Genomic DNA, 22,734 nt, shown 5'->3' with positions numbered 1-22,734 from the left:
TTTTTTGGGAGAACTTGGCACGTAGTTGGGTGTAATAAATTTTGTCAGCCCTCGCCTATTGATCCCTTCAGTCAGAAAATCCTGTATTCCATAGTTATGTTTCATAGCATTTCAGGCCTTTCACTTGACTGTATTCTGAACTTTGAGCAAGCCACTTTTTATTTGGTTTCCCCTGTCTTTTTTTAGTTATTTACCAATTCCGCCCCGGAAGGATTTACCCCCTTAATGACCAGGCCTTTTTTTGCAATACGGCACTGCATCACTTTAACTGACAATTGCGCGTGCGACATTGTACCAAAACAAAATTGATGTCCTTTTTTTTTCCTCCACAAATGGCTTTTTTTTGGCGGTATTTGATATCCTTTGCGGTTAATTTTTGTGCTATAAACAAAAAAAGCCAAATTTATTCATCAGTTTAGGAGAATATGTATTCTGCTACATATTTTTGGTAAAATTTGCAATAAGCGCATATTGATTGGTTTGCGCAAAAGTTTATCGCGTTCACAAAATAGGGTATATATTTAGGGACTTTTTTTTTTTTTTATTGTTTTTACTAGTAATGCCTATCTGCAATTTTTAGAGGAACTGCGATATTGCAGCGGACAAATCTGACCTAAGTGACACTTTTTGGTGACATCAATACAGTGATCAGTGCTATAAAAATGCTCCAGATGTGGGCATCCTGACTGCCTGTAGCCCAGACAAATAATCCTCTAGCACTAGCATGGGAATTCTGGTAATTCCACAGACGCATTTCAGGCTAATCTATGCCTTTCCTCCAGTGCACATTCTCCTTTTTACTGTTCTATGAAATACAGCAAGGGAAGAGACCACTGATTAACATTGCACTAAACTGTCCCAGAAGAACCTGGTACACAGACGTACTGCTAGGAGACAACCCCGGTCTTTTTCCAGCAGGCCAAACCTTCTGTCTCAAGGCCCTTTATTCCATCCTGCTTCTAGGTCTTTATTTTTTTTTGTTTATGCATTGTTTAGTGTAAGTAATCCCCCCTATTGTTTTTAGCCATGGAAGCTGCCATCTTTGCCTCTGTTTAATCTACAACTGCCATGATGGTGCACATTTGATCAGTTATGACACCAGCCATTGGATGGATTGGTTGAGAGCACAACCAATGGGAGTGTTACATTTCCGGCACGTGCCGGAAATGAAACAGTTTTATGGATGGGTTTACTTCCGCTTTAATAGAAGCGTCAATATCCATTACATTTCACAACATATAGCAGGGTATCCAGTTATCGATATAGAATAATAAAAACAGGAAGCATGGTACAGGGACTGATAGTACAATGTAATGCGAGAACAAAAAGGCAGAGATCAATAATCCCCCTTTCTGTTCAGCAGTGCGGTGCATTTTGAATGCCAGTGCTCTAAATTTATGTTAAAGGTATAAGGACCTGGACAAGAACTCCTTCTCTAGCTTTTATGGCATTGTTGAAGCCCAGGTCTTGATAGAGAGTCTGTCCTTATCTTGCTAAAAGCAAGAAAGCCAATTCCGGAAAGCTCTATGCTCGTATGTGGAAATCCTTTTTTGCCTGGTGGGAACAAGGGCACTTCAACCTCAGGGAATTCTCTGTACCTTGCAGTCTGGCATTCCTACAAATTGGGCTTGACCAAAACTTGACTCTAAATACTCTAAAGGTATAGGTTTCTGACTTTATTATTTTCCCAAAAACCTCTAGCCTCTCTGTCTCTTTATCAAAGGTGTATCTTGTATCCAGCTACCCTGGGCTTTCTTGTCAGCTGTTCCTCCTCTACACTGAAACAAACATTGAGGCCCGATCATGTGACCAGAGCAACTTCAAAAGTTTTCTTCAGGGTAGATAGAATAGGCTTAGAATGGGGGTGGGAGTAGATTTGAGCATTGGTTTTCACTTGCCCTCCACTTTAGGACCATGCCACCCAGTAGTTGATTCTGAAGTGTGGGCTGAGTTTTCTAATGCTATGCCTCATTTTGGTGAGGGCTATATCGGTTATATCTATGTTCCTTGTGTTTTTATGAAAAGAACTTTGAACACAGAGCTTCTCCTCTCTCAGAAATGTTTTCTCAATTTACATCAAGTTGATGTAATTTTTTTTCTTATCTGTACTTACTAATATTTGTAGGTGGAACCTTTACTACTTAATGTCAAATATTAGAGTTATCCATCATAAATGTACATTAGATCTTATACTGCCATTAGCTATCAACTGTTTTGAGTCACATAACATACAGGAAGAAGAGTGCATTATAATTGTCAATGCACAGGTAGTTTAAGTTTTTTTTAATTTGTTGTAGGTTTGCATTTTCTATAAGGAAAAAGTATACTGTACTCATAAAGTTTGATAGTTTGCATGCCATTCAAGAACAGATGTATATACAGTGACTATAAAAAGTCTACACACCCCTGTTAAAATGTCATATTTCTGTGATGTAAAAAAAAATGAAACAAAGATAAATCATGTTCTCAGTCAGTTTGGGACTGGATTAGTCTTTTTAGAAAACACAAAACTAGAAAAACTCCTTGGAACCTTTGACCACACTAAATTAATATCTAGCTACTGTAATGTCTTGATGGACATGGAGAATCCAAAAGCTAAGAAAATTGGAGCGATTGAGCACTATTATACCTGAGCTAAGGCCCCTTTCACACTGGGGCGGTTTACAGGCGCTGCTGTCTCTCCAGTGTGAAAGCCCCGAGGGTTTTCACACTGGAGCGGTGCGCTAGCAGGACGGGAAAAAAGGTCCTGCTAGCAGCATCTTCGGAGCGGTGTATACACCGCTCCTTCATCGCTCCTGCCCATTGAAATCAATGGGACAGCGCGGCTATACCGCCGGCAAAGCACCTCTGCAGAGGCGCTTTGCGGTGGTTTTTAACCCTTTCTCGCCCGCTAGCGGGGGTAAAACCGCCCCGCTAGCGGCCGAATGCCGACGGTAAAGTGCTGCTAACAATAGCGGCGCTTTACAGCCGACGCCGCCCCAGTGTGAAAGGGGCCTAACGGAGGAGCTTTAGGAGGAAGTGTTGGCCTCATGCCCACAGTTATCTCGGCCAGAGACAAAATGATACAACTTGGGTACTTGCACCAAATGTACTACACACCCCTTAGACTGTACAAAATGGGAAGAGGAGACACTCCCACATGTCATAAATGTTTAGCAGCAGAAGGATAATTTTTACATATTGTATAGGATTGTAATGGGGTAAGCCCTCCCTGGTCGCAGGGGACCCAATTTATTGCCGATATGTTTGATCCCCTGAATATTTGTAGCCCATTACTGGGACTTCTGGGCATAATTGAGGATGAAGTTATCAGTGACAAAGTGAGAACCTTACTACGATTACTATTCTTTTATGTCCCTAAGTTGGTTGCCATCAATTGGATTAAGAGAGACCATCTCACGTTAACCTCCTTTAGAAAGGCCTGGTCAGTGCTAATGTAACACTAGATAAACTCATGAAGCCAGGGGGTGCCCGAAAAAAATGTATTAGTTTGGGGTAAGTTATTTCTTTTTAAATATGTATATACTGAGATCGGAATGAATCGCAATAAGTAAATATGACTTGTAGCTACTAAATAACAGCAGATATCATGAGTTGACGGAGGAATTCACCTCCGGTATAGTTTTATTTCTTCTTTACGTCACTATGTTCTACGTTTTACATTTCATGGTAACAAACAAAAAACAGAAAAAGCGCTATTTGTACAATGGACTATATTGAGTTTAGCAGTATAGATATCTAGGATGGCATAAGAACTATTGATATGGTTTTATGTACATTTATACATGTAACCTGCTTCCGATTTTTTTTTTTTTTTTTTTTTCCTTCTGTATATGTACACTTGGCAAATAAAATCTTAAAAAAAAAAATAATAATTTCAGAACTTTTTCCACCTTTTTAATGTGACCTATAAACTGTACAACTCAGTTGAACAAAGAAATGAAATATTTTAGGTGGAGGGAAGTAAAAGTAAAAACCTAAAATAATATGGTTGCATAAGTGTGCACACCCTTAACCACTTAAGGACCGCCTAACGCCGATTTACGTCGGCAAAGCGGCACGGGCAGGCAAAATCACGTACATGTACGTGATTTGCCTTCCGCGGGTGGGGGGGTCCGATCGGACCCCCCCCGCCGCCCGAGGCGGTCCCGTTCTGTTCCCCGGCGATCCGAGATGAGGGGGAGGCCATCCGTTCGTGGCCCCCCCCCTCGCGATCGCCGCCGGCCAATGGGAACACTCCTTTGCTGCTGTATGCTAAACAGCAGCAAAGGAAATGTCATCTCCCCTCAGCTCGGTATTCCGTTCCAGCGCCGAGGGGAGAAGACATCAATGTAAGTGCACAACACACTACACACACAGTAGAACATGCCAGGCATACAAAACACCCCGATACCCCCCCCCCCCCCCCCCCCCCCCTGTCACAAACTGACACCAGCAGGTTTTTTTTTTTTTTTTTTTCTGATTACTGCATAGTGTCAGTTTGTGACAGTTACAGTGTTGGGACAGTTAGTATTACCCCCCTTTAGGTCTAGGATACCCCCCTAACCCCCCCTAATAAAGTTTTAACCCCTTGATCACCCCCTGTCACCAGTGTTGCTAAGCGATCATTTTTCTGATCGCTGTATTAGTGTCGCTGGTGACGCTAGTTAGGGAGGTAAATATTTAGGTTCGCCGTCAGCGTTTTATAGCGTCAGGGACCCCCATATACTATCTAATAAATGTTTTAACCCCTTGATTGCCCCCTAGTTAACCCTTTCACCACTGATCACCGTATAAACGTTACGGGTGACGCTGGTTAGTTTGTTTATTTTTTATAGTGTCAGGGCACCCGCCGTTTATTACCGAATAAAGGTTTAGCCCCCTGATCGCCCGGCGGTGATATGCGTCACCCCAGGCAGCGTCAGATTAGCGCCAGTACCGCTAACACCCACGCACGCAGCATACGCCTCCCTTAGTGGTATAGTATCTGATCGGATCAATATCTGATCCGATCAGATCTGTACTAGCGTCCCCAGCAGTTTAGGGTTCCCAAAAACGCAGTGTTAGCGGGATCAGCCCAGATACCCGCTAGCACCTGCGTTTTGCCCCTCCGCCCGGCCCACCCAAGTGCAGTATCGATCGATCGCTGTCACTTACAAAACACTAAACGCATAACTGCAGCGTTCGCAGAGTCAGGCCTGATCCCTGCGATCGCTAACAGTTTTTTTGGTGGCGTTTTGGTGAACTGGCAAGCACCAGCCCCAGGCAGCGTCAGGTTAGCGCCAGTAGCGCTAACACCCACGCACGCACCGTACACCTCCCTTAGTGGTATAGTATCTGATCGGATCAATATCTGATCCGATCAGATCTATACTAGCGTCCCCAGCAGTTTAGGGTTCCCAAAAACGCAGTGTTAGCGGGATCAGCCCAGATACCTGCTAGCACCTGCGTTTTGCCCCTCCGCCCGGCCCGGCCCACCCAAGTGCAGTATCGATCGATCACTGTCCCTTACAAAACACTAAACGCATAACTGCAGCGTTCGCAGAGTCAGGCCTGATCCCTGCAATCGCTAACAGTTTTTTTGGTGGCGTTTTGGTGAACTGGCAAGCACCAGCCCCAGGCAGCATCAGGTTAGTGCCAGTACCGCTAACAACCACGCACGCAGCATACGCCTCCCTTAGTGGTATAGTATCTGAACGGATCAATATCTGATCCGATCAGATCTATACTAGCATCCCCAGCAGTTTAGGGTTCCCAAAAACGCAGTGTTAGCGGGATCAGCCCAGATACCTGCTAGCACCTGTGTTTTGCCCCTCCGCCCGGCCCAGCCCAGCCCACCCAAGTGCAGTATTGATCGATCACTGACACTTACAAAACACTAAACGCATAACTGCAGCGTTCGCAGAGTCAGGCCTGATCCCTGCGATCGCTAACAGTTTTTTTGGTAGCGTTTTGGTGAACTGGCAAGCACCAGCGGCCTAGTACACCCCGGTCGTAGTCAAACCAGCACTGCAGTAACACTTGGTGACGTGGCGAGTCCCATAAGTGCAGTTCAAGCTGGTGAGGTGGCAAGCACAAGTAGTGTCCCGCTGCCACCAAGAAGACAAACACAGGCCCGTCGTGCCCATAGTGCCCTTCCTGCTGCATTCGCCAATCCTAATTGGGAACCCACCACTTCTGCAGCGCCCGTACTTCCCCCATTCACATCCCCAACCAAATGCAGTCTGCTGCATGAGAGGCATTTTCTTTATGTCCTCCCGAGTACCCCTACCCAACGAACCCCCAAAAAAGATGTTGTGTCTGCAGGAAGCGCGGATATAGGCGTGACACCCGCTATTATTGTCCCTCCTGTCCTGACAATCCTGGTCTTTGCATTGGTGAATGTTTTGAACACTACCATTCACTAGTTGAGTATTAGCGTAGGGTACAGCATTGCACAGACTAGGCACACTTTCACAGGGTCTCCCAAGATGCCATCACATTTTGAGAGACCCGAGCCTGGAACCGGTTACAGTTATAAAAGTTAGTTACAAAAAAAGTGTCAAAAAAAAAATATATATATAAAATAAAAAAAAATAGTCGTTTTATTGTTCTCTCTCTCTCTCTATTCTCTCTCTATTGTTCTGCTCTTTTTTACTGTATTCTATTCTGCAATGTTTTATTGTTATTATGTTTTATCATGTTTGCTTTTTCAGGTATGCAATTTTTTATACTTTACCGTTTACTGTGCTTTATTGTTAACCATTTTTTTGTCTTCAGGTACGCCATTCACGACTTTGAGTGGTTATACCAGAATGATGCCTGCAGGTTTAGGTATCATCTTGGTATCATTCTTTTCAGCCAGCGGTCAGCTTTCATGTAAAAGCAATCCTAGCGGCTAATTAGCCTCTAGACTGCTTTTACAAGCCGTGGGAGGGAATGCCCCCCCCCCCCCCCCCCCACCGTCTTCCGTGTTTTTCTCTGGCTCTCCTGTCTCAACAGGGAACCTGAGAATGCAGCCGGTGATTCAGCCAGCTGACCATAGAGCTGATCAGAGACCAGAGTGGCTCCAAACATCTCTATGGCCTAAGAAGCCGGAAGCTACGAGCATTTTATGACTTAGATTTCGCCGGATGTAAATAGCGCCATTGGGAAATTGGGGAAGCATTTTATCATACCGATCTTGGTGTGGTCAGATGCTTTGAGGGCAGAGGAGAGATCTAGGGTCTAATAGACCCAATTTTTTCAAAAAAGAGTACCTGTCACTACCTATTGCTATCATAGGGGATATTTACATTCCCCGAGATAACAATAAAAATGATTAAAAAAAAAAAATATGAAAGGAACAGTTTAAAAATAAGATAAAAAAAGCAGAAAAATAATAAAGAAAAAAAAAAAAAAAGCACCCCTGTCGCCCCCTGCTCTCGCGCTAAGGCGAACGCAATCGGCGGTCTGTCGTCAAACGTAAACAGCAATTGCACCATGCATGTGAGGTATCACCGCGAAGGTCAGATCGAGGGCAGTAATTTTTGCAGTAGACCTCCTCTGTAGATCTAAAGTGGTAACCTGTAAAGGCTTTTAAAGGCTTTTAAAAATGTATTTATTTTGTTGCCACTGCACGTTTGTGCGCAATTTTAAAGCATGTCATGTTTGGTATCCATGTACTCGGCCTAAGATCATCTTTTTTATTTCATCAAACATTTGGGCAATATAGTGTGTTTTAGTGCATTAAAATTTAAAAAAGTGTGTTTTTTCCCCAAAAAATGCGTTTGAAAAATCGCTGCGCAAATACTGTGTGAAAAAAAAAAAGAAACACCCACCATTTTAATCTGTAGGGCATTTGCTTTAAAAAAATATATAATGTTTGGGGGTTCAAAGTAATTTTTTTGCAAAAAAAAAATAACTTTTTCATGTAAACAATAAGTGTCAGAAAGGGCTTTGTCTTCAAGTGGTTAGAAGAGTGGGTGATGTGTGACATAAGCTTCTAAATGTTGTGCATAAAATGCCAGGACAGTTCAAAACCCCCCCAAATGACCCCACTTTGGAAAGTAGACACCCCAAGCTATTTGCTGAGAGGCATGTCGAGTCCATGGAATATTTTATATTGCGACACAAGTTGCGGGAAAGAGACACATTTTTTTTTTTTTTTTTTTTTTTTTTTGCACAAAGTTGTCACTAAATGTTATATTGCTCAAACATGCCATGGGAATATGTGAAATTACACCCCAAAATACATTCTGCTGCTTCTCCTGAGTACGGGGATACCACATGTGTGAGACTTTTTGGGAGCCTAGCCACGTACGGGACCCCGAAAACCAAGCACCACCTTCAGGCTTTCTAAGGGCGTGAATTTTTGATTTCACTCTTCACTGCCTATCACAGTTTCGGAGGCCATGGAAAGCCCAGGTGGCACAAACCCCCCCCAAATGACCCCATTTTGGAAAGTAGACACCCCAAGCTATTTGCTGAGAGGTATAGTGAGTATTTTGCAGACCTCACTTTTTGTCACAAAGTTTTGAAAATTGAAAAAAGAAAAAAAAAAATGTTTTTTCTTGTCTTTCTTCATTTTCAAAAACAAATGAGAGCTGCAAAATACTCACCATGCCTCTCAGCAAATAGCTTGGGGTGTCTACTTTCCAAAATGGGGTCATTTGGGGGGGTTTTGTGCCACCTGGGCATTCCATGGCCTCCGAAACTGTGATAGGCAGTGAAGAGTGAAATCAAAAATTTTCACCCTTAGAAATCCTGAAGGCGGTGATTGGTTTTCGGGGTCCCGTACGCGGCTAGGCTCCCAAAAAGTCCCACACATGTGGTATCCCCATACTCAGGAGAAGCAGCTAAATGTATTTTGGGGTGCAATTCCACATATGCCCATGGTCTGTGTGAGCAATATATCATTTAGTGACAACTTTATGCAAAAAAAAAAAAAAAGTGTCACTTTCCCACAACTTGTGTCAAAATATAAAATATTCCATGGACTCAATATGCCTCTCAGCAAATAGCTTGGGGTGTCTACTTTCCAAAATGGGGTCATTTTGGGGGGTTTTGTGCCACCTGGGCATTCCATGGCCTCCGAAACTGTGATAGGTAGTGAGGAGTAAAATCAAAAATTTACACCCTTAGAAATCCTGAAGGTGGTGATTGGTTTTCGGGGCCCCGTACGCGGCTAGGCTCCCAAAAAGTCCCACACATGTGGTATCTCCATACTCAGGAGAAGCAGCTGAATGTATTTTGGGGTGCAATTCCACATAGGCCCATGGCCTGTGTGAGCAATATATCATTTAGTGACAACTTTTTGTAAATATTTTTTTTTTTTTTTTTTTTGTCATTCAATCACTTGGGACAAAAAAAATAAATATTCAATGGGTTCAACATGCCTCTCAGCAATTTCCTTGGGGTGTCTACTTTCCAAAATGGGGTCACTTGGGGGGGTTTTGTACTGCCCTGCCATTTTAGCACCTCAAGAAATGACATAGGCAGTCATAAACTAAAAGCTGTGTAAATTACAGAAAATGTACCCTAGTTTGTAGACGCTATAACTTTTGCGTAAACCAATAAATATACGCTTATTGACATTTTTTTTACCAAAGACATGTGGCCGAATACATTTTGGCCTAAATGTATGACTAAAATTTAGTTTATTGGATTTTTTTTATAACAAAAAGTAGAAAATATCATTTTTTTTCAAAATTTTCGGTCTTTTTCCGTTTATAGCGCAAAAAATAAAAACCGCAGAGGTGATCAAATACCATCAAAAGAAAGCTCTATTTGTGGGAAGAAAAGGACGCAAATTTTGTTTGGGTACAGCATTGCATGACCGCGCAATTAGCAGTTAAAGCGACGCAGTGCCAAATTGGAAAAAGACCTCTGGTCCTTAGGCAGCATAATGGGCCGGGGCTCAAGTGGTTAAACTAATACTTTGTTGAAGCACCTTTTGATTTGGTTACAGCACTCGGTCTCTTTGGGTAGGAGTCTATCAGCATGGCACGTCTTGACTTGGCAATATTTGCCCGCTCTTGGTAAAAACGCTCAAAATCTGTCAGATTGTGAGGGCATCTCCTGTGCACAGCCCTCATCAGCTCACCCCACAGGTTTTCAATCTGATTCAAGTCTGGGCTATGACTGGGCCATTCCAAAACTTTAATCTTCTGGTGAAGCCATTCCTTTTGTTGATTTGTATGTATGCTTTGGGTCGCTGTCATGCTGAAAGAAAAAGTTCCTCTTTATGTTAAGCTTTCTAGCAGAAGCCCTGTTCTAGCTGAAGAAAAACGGGCCGAAAGCATAATGCTGCCACCACCATGCTTCACTGTGGGTATGGTGTTTTCTTGGTGATGTGCAGTGTTGTTTTTGCACCAAACATATCTTTGGCAATTAAGGCCAAAAAGTTCAACCTTGGATTTCATCAGACCATACCACATTTTCCCACATGCTTTTGGGAGACTTTAGATGTGTTTTTGCTAAATTTAGCCAGGCTTAGATGTTTTTCTTCATACGAAAAGGCTTCCGTCTTGCCACTCTACCCCATAGCCCAGACATATGAAGATTATGGGAGATTGTTGTCACATGTACCACACAGCCAGTGCATGCCAGATATTCCTGCAGCTCCTTTATTGTTGCTGTAGGCCTCTTGGCAGCCTCCCCGACCATTTTATTTTTTTTTGTCTTCATCAAGTTTGGAGGTACTTACAGTTCCTGGTAATGTCACTGTTTAGTTTTTTAATTCAACCCCCCCCCCCCCAAAGATTTAAATTGAGTTGTGCAGTTTATAGGTCACATCAAAGGTGGAAAAAATTCTGAAATTATTTATCTTTGTCTTTTTTTTTTTTACATCCAGAAACCTGATATTTAACAAGGGTGTGTAGACTTTTTATATCCACTGTATGTCAGTTGCAGTATATATTTTTGGTGAAAAATATGCTTGGTAAAAGTACATTTTCTTGCAATAAGCCTATTTGTTTTAATGATGTTGTTTATGTATTAATTGGTGGTGTCTTTTTTTTCTTAGTTGTTCTGTTGTCTCCAGTGGCGTGATCGATTCAGGGTTTTGTCTGAGACTGTTGGATTGGAGTCAGCTGATTTGGCCCTGCTAACCTTTCATTGGCAGTGGTTAGCAAAGTACTCCTTGAAGCCAATTACACAGCTGTTCCTTGGACATGAGCATCAAAGGTTGGTGTCATTGTATCTGTGCTTAATATGATCGTCTACAAGCTCTTAAACTCGGCTGATTGTATCAAACTAGTTAAAAAAAAAAAAAAAGAAAAAATTTAAGTTTATGGGTTTTCTTTATACAACCTATTTATGTAACTGTCCTGCATATCATGCACCTTAATTATGTCACTGATCATGGTGTTTACCGGATAGGTTTGGTCATATACAATGAAAAAAGGGAAACACTTCCCAAGTGTATTATTATTATTTTTTTTTTTATTAAGGGTAAAACCTAAAATTAATCCATTAAACTCACATTTCTCTGATGCCTGAAGGAGGCTATGCCCCTAAAAATGTTTGCCATATCCCTGGCAACTACACTGCTTTTTTAATCTCAACTCCCCCAGCTTGCATGTTTGTTTGTATTGTCTGCTTGTTCAGAACACACAGGCCCCAGTGAATTGACTGTTACCTGCTGCCTTTGCATCCAGGGGCTCCTGTGATCTCCCCTGGCTCTTCTGTGGACTTTCCCCGGCTCAGTCCTAGTCTGTCACTGGAGGAACACACAAACACCAAACAGCAGGGATGGATGATTCAGAGGCACACAGTCTTGTGAGAGGCTTGTGTACATTGGGTAAATGTTTTTACACTAGGGGAGCGCTTACCCCTTTTTTTTTTTTTTTTTTTTTCCTTTTTTTTGCTTTAGAAACACATTGCTCTGCAGACCTTGTCAATTTAGGGCAAAGCAGCTGCACCTGGAGAATCTTGTCTGAACAGTGGATGGATGGGATGTCTCACTAGCGCAGGAGTGGATTATTTTCTCTGTGTTCTTTGGTCATATACAATGCAGATTCTAACAGTACACAAAATAGCAGAATTTTGCTTCATATATACAGCAGGTAAAATAAGTATTGAACACATCACCATTTTTCTAGGTAAATATATTTTTAAGGTGCTATTGACATGAAATATTCACCACATGTCAGTAACAACCCATGGAATCCATACATACAAATAAACCAAACCAAAACAAATAAGTTCAGAAATCAAGTTATGTGCCATAAAATGGAATGAGACAGGGGAAAAGTATTGAACGCACGGAAAGCCAAGACACCGGCTGAAGTCCCAGTAATTAGAAAGCAATCCTGCCCCTTGTCAGTGCAAATGAAAGCAGAACTTCAGTCATTTTATTAAACTTTCCATCTATTAAATCTTACATCAAAGGGGTGCTGGTTGTCGCGCTTGTTACATCTGTGTGGGAACCTTTCAAGATGGGGGATGCAGCCTTGGCTGCGAGGGGGGCTGGTACCCTCTTGGATAAACAGTCTTACGTGGTGAAAGCGTTCCCGTCTCTCTTGTTTTGATAGATTTGTCCATGACGACTGAGAGTGTCCAAAGTGCCTTTTGCGTTTCCAAAAACACTGGCTGTAAGGTACCCCTTTTGGGGAGTCCCCCCTTTCAGAAGGGGACTGTTAAACCAGTAGTGAACCCCTCAGTGGTGCTTAGACATGTATTTTGGGAGGGGGGGGGGGGGGGGGGGTATTCTGAGTGACTTCATGTCGCGTCTTGAGTTCGATTATAAAGTTTTCCGGCTGTGTTCCTCCAAACAGTCTGTTGCCTCCAATGGTCGTCTGTCGTCAGACTGCTTGCTGTGTCAGGGGTTTTATTCGAACCTGTGCACAGTTTAAAAGATGAAGGGCATGGTACATCCAATTCTGGACCTCAAGGCCCTGACCTGCCTTGTGTGGGTACAGGAGTTCAGGATGGAGTCCGTCCACGCAGCGGTGGCACTCCTTCATGGGGTTTTTCTGTCTTCTATGACATTGCGAATGCTTAAGCATCCTGTTATGTGCCCGACTCCAGCACTTCCTTCGTCTGCTGTGGGTGCGGAGCGTTATCGACACGTGGTGTGGTCCTTTGATCTGGCCACCACTTCTCGGGTGTTCACGGGGTGTAGGCCCAGGATCTGGCATGGTTACGTCAGTGGGGGTTGACGGTCCTGGGCTATCTTCTGTGCCAAATTCTCGATTGCACCAAGGAGCAACGTAGTTCCTATACAGACTTTATCTGATTTCAGTTGGTGTCTATACTATCGGAAGTCTGCTTTGTTCTGGCCAGAACGTTGGTTTGTCTGAGCCTGACCCGGCTTCAGCTCTGGCCAGTGTGTTTCTTCCCCTGGACAGATTCCAGAGGTGGCATGCAGCATTTTTTAATTATCCGGCAGGTGGGCTCCTCTGCGGATCTACATGTGGGTGTTGGGTCTGATGGTATCTACCCTTTTTTTTTTTTTTTTTGGAAGAAAGGTCATTTGCACAGTTCCACGTAGGCTCCCGTCGGGGAGATCCTGACATAATGGGACAAATACCCAAGGTCTCTGAACAATCGGATTCGGCTTGGTCAGGAAACCGGAGGTTCCCTAGTCCGGTGGCTTCATTCTATGGTTCTTCAGTGGGGAAGATCCTTTCTCCCCTTGGATTGAACAGGGTGCCCGCCAATACCAGTCTGTCCGGGTGGGGAGATGTCCTGGGACTGAGCTCGGCTCACGGTCGTTGGACATTGGTGTCCGGACTACCGTGTAATATCCCGGAACTTCAGTTGATCAGACTAGGTCTGGATCACGGACAGCTAGACTTTGGGGGCATCCAGTCGGACAAGGCAACAGCGGTGGCTTATTTCCCTCGCCAGGGTGGGCCAAAAAGGCTATTGGCGACCCTGGCTGTTGCCAGTATCCTCCTCCGGTGGGCAGAACGTCTAGTTCCGGCCCTTTCCGACGAAAGCATTCCAGGAGTGGAATGCTGTCAGACGGATACCTCAGTTGGCTAGGGTTGGGCCACAGGGTGGACCTTTCTCTGGAGCGTGTTTCATCAGATTTGTCCTTGTTCTCTTTAGGTGGCTCCATTTCCTACCTCCATTTACAGAGGAATGAGCAAGAATAGGCCTTGGTACCATAGAGGGCCAGGTGTCGACCTGGGCGGTGTTCTTCAGTGTCTCCTGGTCTCACACTCCCTGGTGCGTGCCTTTTTGTTCAAGAGGTTAGACGTCTGTTTCCACCGGGGCGGTTTCTTCCACTGCCGTGGGATCTGAACTTGGTGTTTTCGGTTCTCCAAAGGCATCTCTATCTTTCTCTCTAAAAATTCAGGAGGTTCCACTGCTTACTCTGTCTTGGAAGATGGCCTCCTGGTGGCTATCACCTTTACATGCAGGGTGTCATGAATGGTGGTGTTATCTTGTCGTTCACCTTACACATGTTAAGGTGGTGCTTCATCTTTTTTTTACATAGTTCTGTCCTTGGATTTCCATTTGAATAAGGACATTGGGTTGGCTTCTTGTGTCCCTGGTCAGCACATCCCAAGGAATTGGCTTTATCTGGCTTGGATGTGTTTTGGGGGATTCGGGTGTATTTGCCAGCCACTGAGTCTGTTGGTCTGGATGGATAGGACAGATGTCTTTGGGCTATCCTGTCGGGGATTGGTTTCCTCCTTTCCCATTTATGGTGCATTCTTCTCGGGCACTTAGTGCTTCTTGGGCCTTCTGTCGTCAGGAGTCCGTTGCGTAAGTTGGCAAGGCGGCCACTGGTCGTCGGTGTACATTTTCAAGTTCTACAAAGTGGATGGTTTGGCACCTGCGGATGCCTCTTTTGGCCGCAAGTTTTTTGCAGGCCACTGTTTAGAGGGTCTATTCCCTCCTTGAAGGGGTATCGTTCAGGTTGGGTTCCAGCTTGTCCTGGGTGAAGTTCCTGTTACCTGGTTGGCTCTTGTATTAGCCTTGGAATTTTTGTTTTCCCACCCTTCATGTTGGCACTGCTTTGGGACGGCTGTGTTTGTCAATGAACGAATGAGAAAATAGGATTTTTAACTTACCGTAAAATCCGTTTCTCTGTTTTCATTAACACACAGCACCCATCCCTCTATGGTGGTGTTTTTTGATACCTCTATAACTGCTTGCTACTGAACTGAATACCTAGAGTGGGGGGGGGTGGTTATATACTGACTGAGGATGGCCCATGGGAGTGGCCAAGTGTTTTGTTTTTTTGTTTCTGCCTAGTCCTACTCCTGCAGAGGCGATATAACCCTATCGTTATAAGTAAAGGAGGCTGTGTCTGTCAATTAACTCAGAGAAATGGATTTTACGGTTGATAAAAAAATCCTATTTTTGCATTCCATTACGTTGAGTTGGTGACAAACCTGTGCAGTTTTATGGTCACCCTTGTGTGATAAATATGATCTTGACAATTTTCATCACTGTGCAGAATTACTGAGTGAGTAAACTATATGTATGCCAAATCTCTGAGTGACTTGTAAGCTACAAGAATATCTATCAAATTAGCCAGTATCCAAATGGTACACATGTCATACTTCCCAGTAGGATATATTTAACGTGACTCTTAGACCAAAACCACAAGCCAGCCAATCAAGATTACCATAGATTTCGAACCTTGAAGACCTTTACAAAGAAAATTGCATTGCTCGAGTATAGCAGGGTTTAATTCCACTTTACTGTAGACTCCTTTTTAGGGCAATATTTGCCTTTCTCTCACTCGCTGCTACATTTAGCTGTCATGGGTGAAAGTCCTGTAAGCTATGAGTTAATGGAGTCGTATTCTACCCAGGGCAATTGACTCTCCTGTGACAGCTTTGATTGGCCTAGCTCTGTCACATGCATTGATGGTCCCTGCATATAGATGACAAAGCTTACAGTTTAACTTAAAGTGCTTCTAAAGTTACGTTTTTACATTAATGCCAGTGGCGGCCCGTTATGCAGGGTGCAGGGGTGCCGGTCCCCTAATCTACATGCTGGACGCGTGGATTCCAAAGTGTTGTGTGTTTTTTTTTTTTTTTTTGTTTTTGTTTTTTTTGAAGCACGTGATTAGAGCCAGAGGCTCTAATAGGCTTCAAAAATTAATATTCGCTATTGGCTTCCTGGTTCTCCTTCAGGCCAATCAGAAAGCGGGTCCTGAGACCCGTCATCCGATTGCCCAAGAGGAGAAGTGATCCTATTGGTGGCCGAGGAGGAGGGAGGAGACGCAGGGGAAGCCGCCGTGAAGCACCAGGAGGAAGAGAAGCTGCCCGCGATCTAGATACGGTAAGTTCGGGGCTGGTGACCGACCGGGGTTGGGGAAGAGGTGCCTGTGACCCGACCATGGGGTGGCAGTACGGTTGGCTTGTTTGCCTGCATTGAGGTAAAAAATGTTCTAGGACTAGCTGGAGCAGGGTTGTGTTGGGCTGGACAGCCCAACTTGGAATTGAGCCTGCATTTCTACCCCATAGCAGGAGCTTGCAATGGGGGTAGACGCAAAAGAGGGGGCCACTCTGTGCAATACCATTGCACAGAGCAGGTAAGTTCAAAATGTTTGTTATTTTATGGAAAAAAGCCTTTAGAACCACTTTAACCTCCCTGGCGGTATTCTCGAGTGTGGCTCGGGGTTAAATTTCAGCACCATTAGCGGTAACCCCGAGCCACATTGCAGGATCCTGGTGCGGTATACTTACCTTGTCCCCAGGATCCTGTGATGTCCCCCCACGCTGTCTGCGGGCTCTGTCCTCCTCCGAAGCCTCTCTGTGCCAGGCTCTGTTCCCTGCGTGCGTTGCGGCGGAGATTACAGTACTGTATGAAATCATTTCACATCCCTTTTGTCCCCAGTGCTTTGTCCGATGCCCTGCATGCAGTTTTATATGATACATACTGTTCTTTTTGCCTGGAAACTGGAGATTGTCCATAGCAACCAAAAAGTGTCCCTTTATGTCAAAAGTGGCTTTAGACCAGCTAGAAAACAGCAATAGTAAATTAGAACACTTGCAGAATTAAGCGATAGTGAATCGTGGGGAAATTTATTTTATTATTTATTATATTATAATTTATGATTTTGTTTCAAACTTCATCATACCCGGGATATCTACTAGACTCTTGGTGGAAAGATTTAAGTGTATTATTGTTAAGAATTACAGGCCTACCATATAAAACGCCAAATTTCCATGCAAAATAATTGTACCGCTTTCAGCACCTAAAATCGGAAATAATCATACCGCCAGGGAGGTTAACATGCAACATGGCGTTCTATACTAACCTCTTAATTTGCTGCTTATGCACATTGCTGGCTTCTGTTCTGTGATATTGGCATAATGTGATATTTTAGGATGTCCCTTGGTGAATGCAAGCATTTAGTTGAATTTCTCATGAGCTTATACACTCTATGTTCACATTAATGGATTCCTCTGTCTCTAGGCTTTCTCAGGAAGTCCAGTCTGTGTCTGAGAGTATTCAGGAATGTCTCTCATCCACACAAATGCCTGCTAGTGTAAAGCTGCTTCAGAAAATTCTTGGCAGACCTCTACCATTCAAGGTATTACACCCAATATGATTTGCGAAAATATATACACACATTTGCTATTACGTCAACTTTTTTTTTTTACTTGATATTTACTTTTATACTGTATAATGGATGTACCTATAATGCCTATATAGCAGCACTATAATTTAAAGTTTTTAGGAGTTGTGTGCCCATAAATACTTTTTACCTTGTAAAATTTACAGGAGGCTTCTGTGGTACAGTGTATGGATAAACTTAAAGCTCTCAGCACTTCCCTTAATGTGGTTGATCTGAGACCAGCTAAAGGAGAGAGCAGTGGCCAGCGTGACTTCTACAGATTAAAAGCAGCTAGCTCTGATTGGGAAACCAAACACAAATTACTACAAGAATGGACATCTATCCTTCGTGCAAATCATCAAGAAGATGTGAACACTGGTAATGGCTTTCTTTACTTTGCTTAAATAAGTAACATGAGTTATAATTGATATGTTTAAATATGTAGTTTGCCTTTTATTTGAAATGTAATCTGCCAGGAGGGGGGAAAATCCCTCTGCGATTAAGGCTCATTTGGGACAGCTATTTCTCAATTGAAATGCCTTGGACTGAAATGCAATATATGACCCAAGAAATGGTTACTTTTTGCCCGGTATGTGTCTTGATTTTTGAGTGTGTGCATGTTCTGTTTTAATATGAAGAAAGTGGCAGGTGGGGATGTTTGCTTATCTTTTGTTGAAAGGACAGACTTGTGGTTCCTGTGCAAAATATGTATATATCTTGAGAAATTGATCACTGAAAGTCACACTTCTGTTGTCTTGGCCTTCTAAGCACGTACTCTAGTTTATTATCACAGATATTTGTCTTTACAGAGAGACTCTCTGTGTCAGTGGAAATACTGAGGTCACATATGAAGGAACAGAAAATTCCCTTATTTCCTGAAGAAAAAAGTAATGAACAATCATATACTCCAATGGACCAAAAGGAGTTAGCACAGCTTTCAAGTGAAGTTCAGATGTGGCCAAGCATGGAATATCTCATGCTGCTTTGGCAGTACAAACTGGTGACTGACCTGCTGTCACATTCTTACTATGTAAGGTAATAACAATATTCAGCGGTTTAATTTTCATTCAGGATGGAATATGAAAACCGTGTAGCATTTTTATGTTTATTTTTTTGCCTCCACAGAAAGAACATGCAGTCTGACTTGAATCAGCTAGTGTCATTTTGTTTGAAACATACCTCCTTGCCTTCGCAGCATGTTCGCGCTTTCAACTTTCTTACTCAGCATTCTGAGGTAGAGTTTTATATTTCCTGCAGGAACAATAATTTGTTTTTTTTTCTTAATCCTTGGTTTCTAATAGAAAATAAATTGTCTTGGCTTTTCAAAACAGATTAACGGAATTGTAATTGCTTACTAAATATCATTAATGATCACAAAGAGCTTTTTAATCGGGTACAAATTAGGTAACTTGATCTTTAACCCTTGCTATGATCCATAAACATAAAACATTAACTCTTTAATGGCAATCGTTAACCTATTTATATATAGAGTTTTCAGATAGGAACCGAGGGGGGGAAAAAAACCCAACTAGATTGCCAGCAGGGGAATTTAAAATAAAAAATGTTGGCTGTGCCTATCCATGTGCAATCCAATTAATGTTTTTAAACCAAAATCTTACTTTCAAACCACAAAACTGCTTTCATTATTCAGTGACACACTATCCTGCAGTTTTTCCACCTGCACCCTTGTGGATTTCAGTTATTACAATTGTGCAGTGACACTCACCTCCAGTTTAGATCTTTTTCGAGGCCTAATATCGCTTTCCCTTGCTGGGTTTAATTTCAGGCTCCTCAGCTGTTCAATCTCCTTCCACTCTCCTCACTGAGCTGGCTTTGTATGGACTTCCTTTCCTCCACGTCCCCTCAGTATAAAAAATACACACCCATTGTGTAGTATATAAAGGTTTCACATTTATTGCATAATATCCACCTACATTAAAACTTGAAACCATGCACTTTAAAAAATCATCCGACGGGCGAGCAGCTCTCGTATGTTTCACAAACACAGTACTCTCTCACCTGACTCCTCCCACGCGCATCGTCACAATCACGTGACTTCCTCAGGGATTCAGCAAGAAAATTTTCAATTGCGCTTTTTATTTATTCCACCTTGAGGCTTCCTAAAGTCTATGAAAATTGGCTAAACTGAAGCCCCTGGACAACCTTTAAAAGTAATTGGAATCTCAAGGCACCCCAATCTAAAATGGGGCCTCCTGTCACATCAGGAGCCCCATTTCCCCTTTTACATCAGGCTTCTCATTCCCCCTATTACATCTTAGTTCTCAGTACCCCCTTCCACCTCAGTGATCAATGTCCTCCATTCCTCTCAGGGATTTCAAAAAAAGGAAGCAATACAAAGAACAGGATACTTTTTCAAACAAGTACATGGCACAGCAGACAAATCAGGAATGGGTTTACATACTCTTTAAACCACCTTCCATATAACCCTGCCTCCACCAGTCATGCCTAAACTTTGCTAGTGTCCTAGGAGGTGGTACGCCTTTTCTTCAGCTCTGTTGTGAAAAGCCTCAATGTATTTATCCTAATGGTACAGTACAGGGCAAAGGAGTTGACTTATAGACTATGGGTTATGTGCCACTCCCTTCCAGTAATTGAACACTGGCATAAGCTTTGCTGGTAACCACCCTCACTTAACCCATATAAACCTGTCCACTCCATGAGGCTCCAGTTTTCTTGCAGGTATTATGATGGGCACCTTCTCCTTTTTTAATTTTCACTGGTATTCCAAATCTTTGGCTAATATATCAGCCTTTGACTGCTTATCTCTTTATGGCTTACTAGCAGTTTTTAGATTGGTTACCCTCAATGCACATCTTGCGAATGGTCCTCTGAACCTGTAACAGTGGGGCTGGCCTGTAATGTTTGTTTCGGGCACTGGATCCTGTGCCCAGTGCTCAGCTTGGTTCATGAGTGAGTGAGTTAGCCATGGGGTGCTATACAGCTCTAGCACTGTGGTCAATTCATATGGCACCCAGGTCCTGAAGAAGCCTTCAGGGGTTTGCCCACCATAATGAGTAAAGCCTGGAACCTGAGTGGGACAAGCCACATAAACAAGGTAAGATGGGTTTTTCCTGCATCATTTACTTACCAGTTTCTGCCTACATAAATCTTGTTGGATTATTTCCTGGATCAGTATTAGATACTGCACTATATTCTTTTATCCTACAAGTGTGCCAATCGCACTGGAAATTTGGAGGGCACAGGTTTGGGGTAATCTACACTAGTGGGTTTTTTTACCCTGATTTTTGTCTCATTTGTTTTATAGATAATGTTATGATAACGTTACCTTTTTCAAAAATTGGTGGTTGTCGTTTTTTGTTTTTTGTTTTGTTTTTTTTACAATACCACTAACAGAAGTTCCTTCCTGGCTACTTCCTCCTGACTGCACTGGTCATCATTTCTGCCAATGACACAAGATGCTTGTTTGAGGTTTCACCTGTTGCCTCAGGGACGCAGGCTTGGGAACTCTGTTCGTGCATGGGTTATTGTGATTCCTTCATACTTGACATGCTGTACCTCCTTAAGTCTGCTTCCGTTCTGTAAAAATCCTACAAGGAAAGATCCTCCCACCCTTCTCCCCCCCCCCAGCTCTCTCCATCTGTTTCCTCACGCATTACCAACTTACTAGCAGACATAGCCTGGATGTCACATCACTCCCTCAAACTCAACCTATCCAAAACTGAGCTCATGATATTTCCTCCCTCAGGTGCCGCTTCCCCTGATTTTCTCTGTCGATATCAACGTGTCCCCCCACGCCAAGGTCCTAGGTGTAATCCTGGAGTCTGAACTAACCTTTCAGCCCCACATCCTATCGCTATCCAAAATTTGCCTCCACAACATCTCCAAGATACGCCCCTTCCTAACCAATGTCACCACAAAGCTTCTAATCCACTCCCTGGTCCTCTCCCACCTCGACTACTGCAACTCCCTCTTCATTGGCTTACCTCTAAATAGGCTATCCCCACTTCAGTCGATCATGAATGCTGCTGCCAGGCTCATCCACCTCACAAACTGCTCAGCGTCTGCTATACCCCTCTGCCAATCCCTCCACTGGCTGCCACTCAGTCACCGAATTAAATTAAAGATACTAACTATAACTTACAAAGCCATCCACAACCTGGCCCCCAGGTACATCTCTAACCCAGTCTCAGAATACCAACCTAATCGTTCTCTTCGCTCCTCCCAAGACCTGCTCTCAAACCTCCTCCACCTTATCCCATGCTCGCCTTCAGGACTTATCCAGAGCCTCTCCCATCCTCTGGAATGCTCTACCCCAATCTGTCTGATTTTCTCCTACTTTATCCACTTTCAGACGATCCCTGAAAACTCATCTCTTCAGAGACGCCTATCAACTGTACATTTATTTTCTCAATCAACACATCACCCACGGTTATTACCTCTTGTATCTCTTGAACTCCCCTCTTAGATTGTAAACTCTAAGGAGCAGGGCCCTCTGATTCCTACTGTATTAATGTGTATTGTTATTTGTACTGTCTACCCTCAAGTTGTAAAACACTATGTAAACTGTTGGCGCTATATAAATCCTGAATGATGATGATAATAATCTTCCCTTCGCAATGGCTGATTAAAGGCACTCAGGAGCTGGAGCACATGGGACAAATAGCAAGAATTGTGTTTGTGGAGCCTGAGGAACCTCAAAGTATCACTCAGACTGGTGGCAGTTCCTTATTCTGGAGCAAGGTTTTACGCTGGCACTGCTGCCGTCCCTTTGAGCTTCCTCACAGATGTGCAAGATAAGGCCTGTCTGACTAAAGCAGTATTTTCTGCCAGAAAATCTGATCTTTTCCAGTGGCTAACACCACTGGAATTTTTGGGTAGCAACACCTGTAAATGCTGTTTAGCCTCTCCACCCCTTGATAATATCTTTAGTCGCTATCACCCGAATTGCTTAGGTCACTTCCATTTGTGAAAGGTGAGGGAGTCGCTGTCTTTTTAGCAAAGGTGGCAGAAAAGTTAATACTTCAGCTTCTTGCCAGATTCTTGCTAGTGTGGTCTCTATGGTTGAACCATGCATTCAGCTCTCTGGATAGATGCATCTAGTAATGTTAATCCCCCACTGGGTTCATTCAGTGGTTTCAAAGGGGTACAAAATAGATACCTTTTCACTGCTTCCTTCTCCGCAGTCAACCAAAAACTGCTCACGTGCAGTCAGATTTGCAGGATGTCCTAAAGCAGGGATATGCAATTAGCGGACCTCCAGCTGTTGCAGAACTACAAGTCCC

General features: G+C 43.3%; 1 protein-coding gene across 1 annotated transcript in view; it reads left to right on the top strand.

Moving 5' to 3' along the window:
* MDN1 (midasin AAA ATPase 1) overlaps nt 1-22,734 on the top strand; it is a 455,945-nt gene that overhangs the window by 248,046 nt on the left and 185,165 nt on the right. The window contains 5 exon segments of the mRNA XM_073628928.1: nt 10,964-11,124; nt 17,329-17,446; nt 17,638-17,848; nt 18,280-18,505; nt 18,596-18,704. Of these exon segments, the coding sequence (XP_073485029.1) occupies nt 10,964-11,124; nt 17,329-17,446; nt 17,638-17,848; nt 18,280-18,505; nt 18,596-18,704 (825 nt within the window).

This window comes from Aquarana catesbeiana, linkage group LG04 (assembly GCF_042186555.1).
Source record: "Aquarana catesbeiana isolate 2022-GZ linkage group LG04, ASM4218655v1, whole genome shotgun sequence".
Lineage (NCBI taxonomy): Eukaryota > Metazoa > Chordata > Amphibia > Anura > Ranidae > Aquarana > Aquarana catesbeiana.
This window is presented reverse-complemented; position numbering and strand designations above follow the sequence as displayed.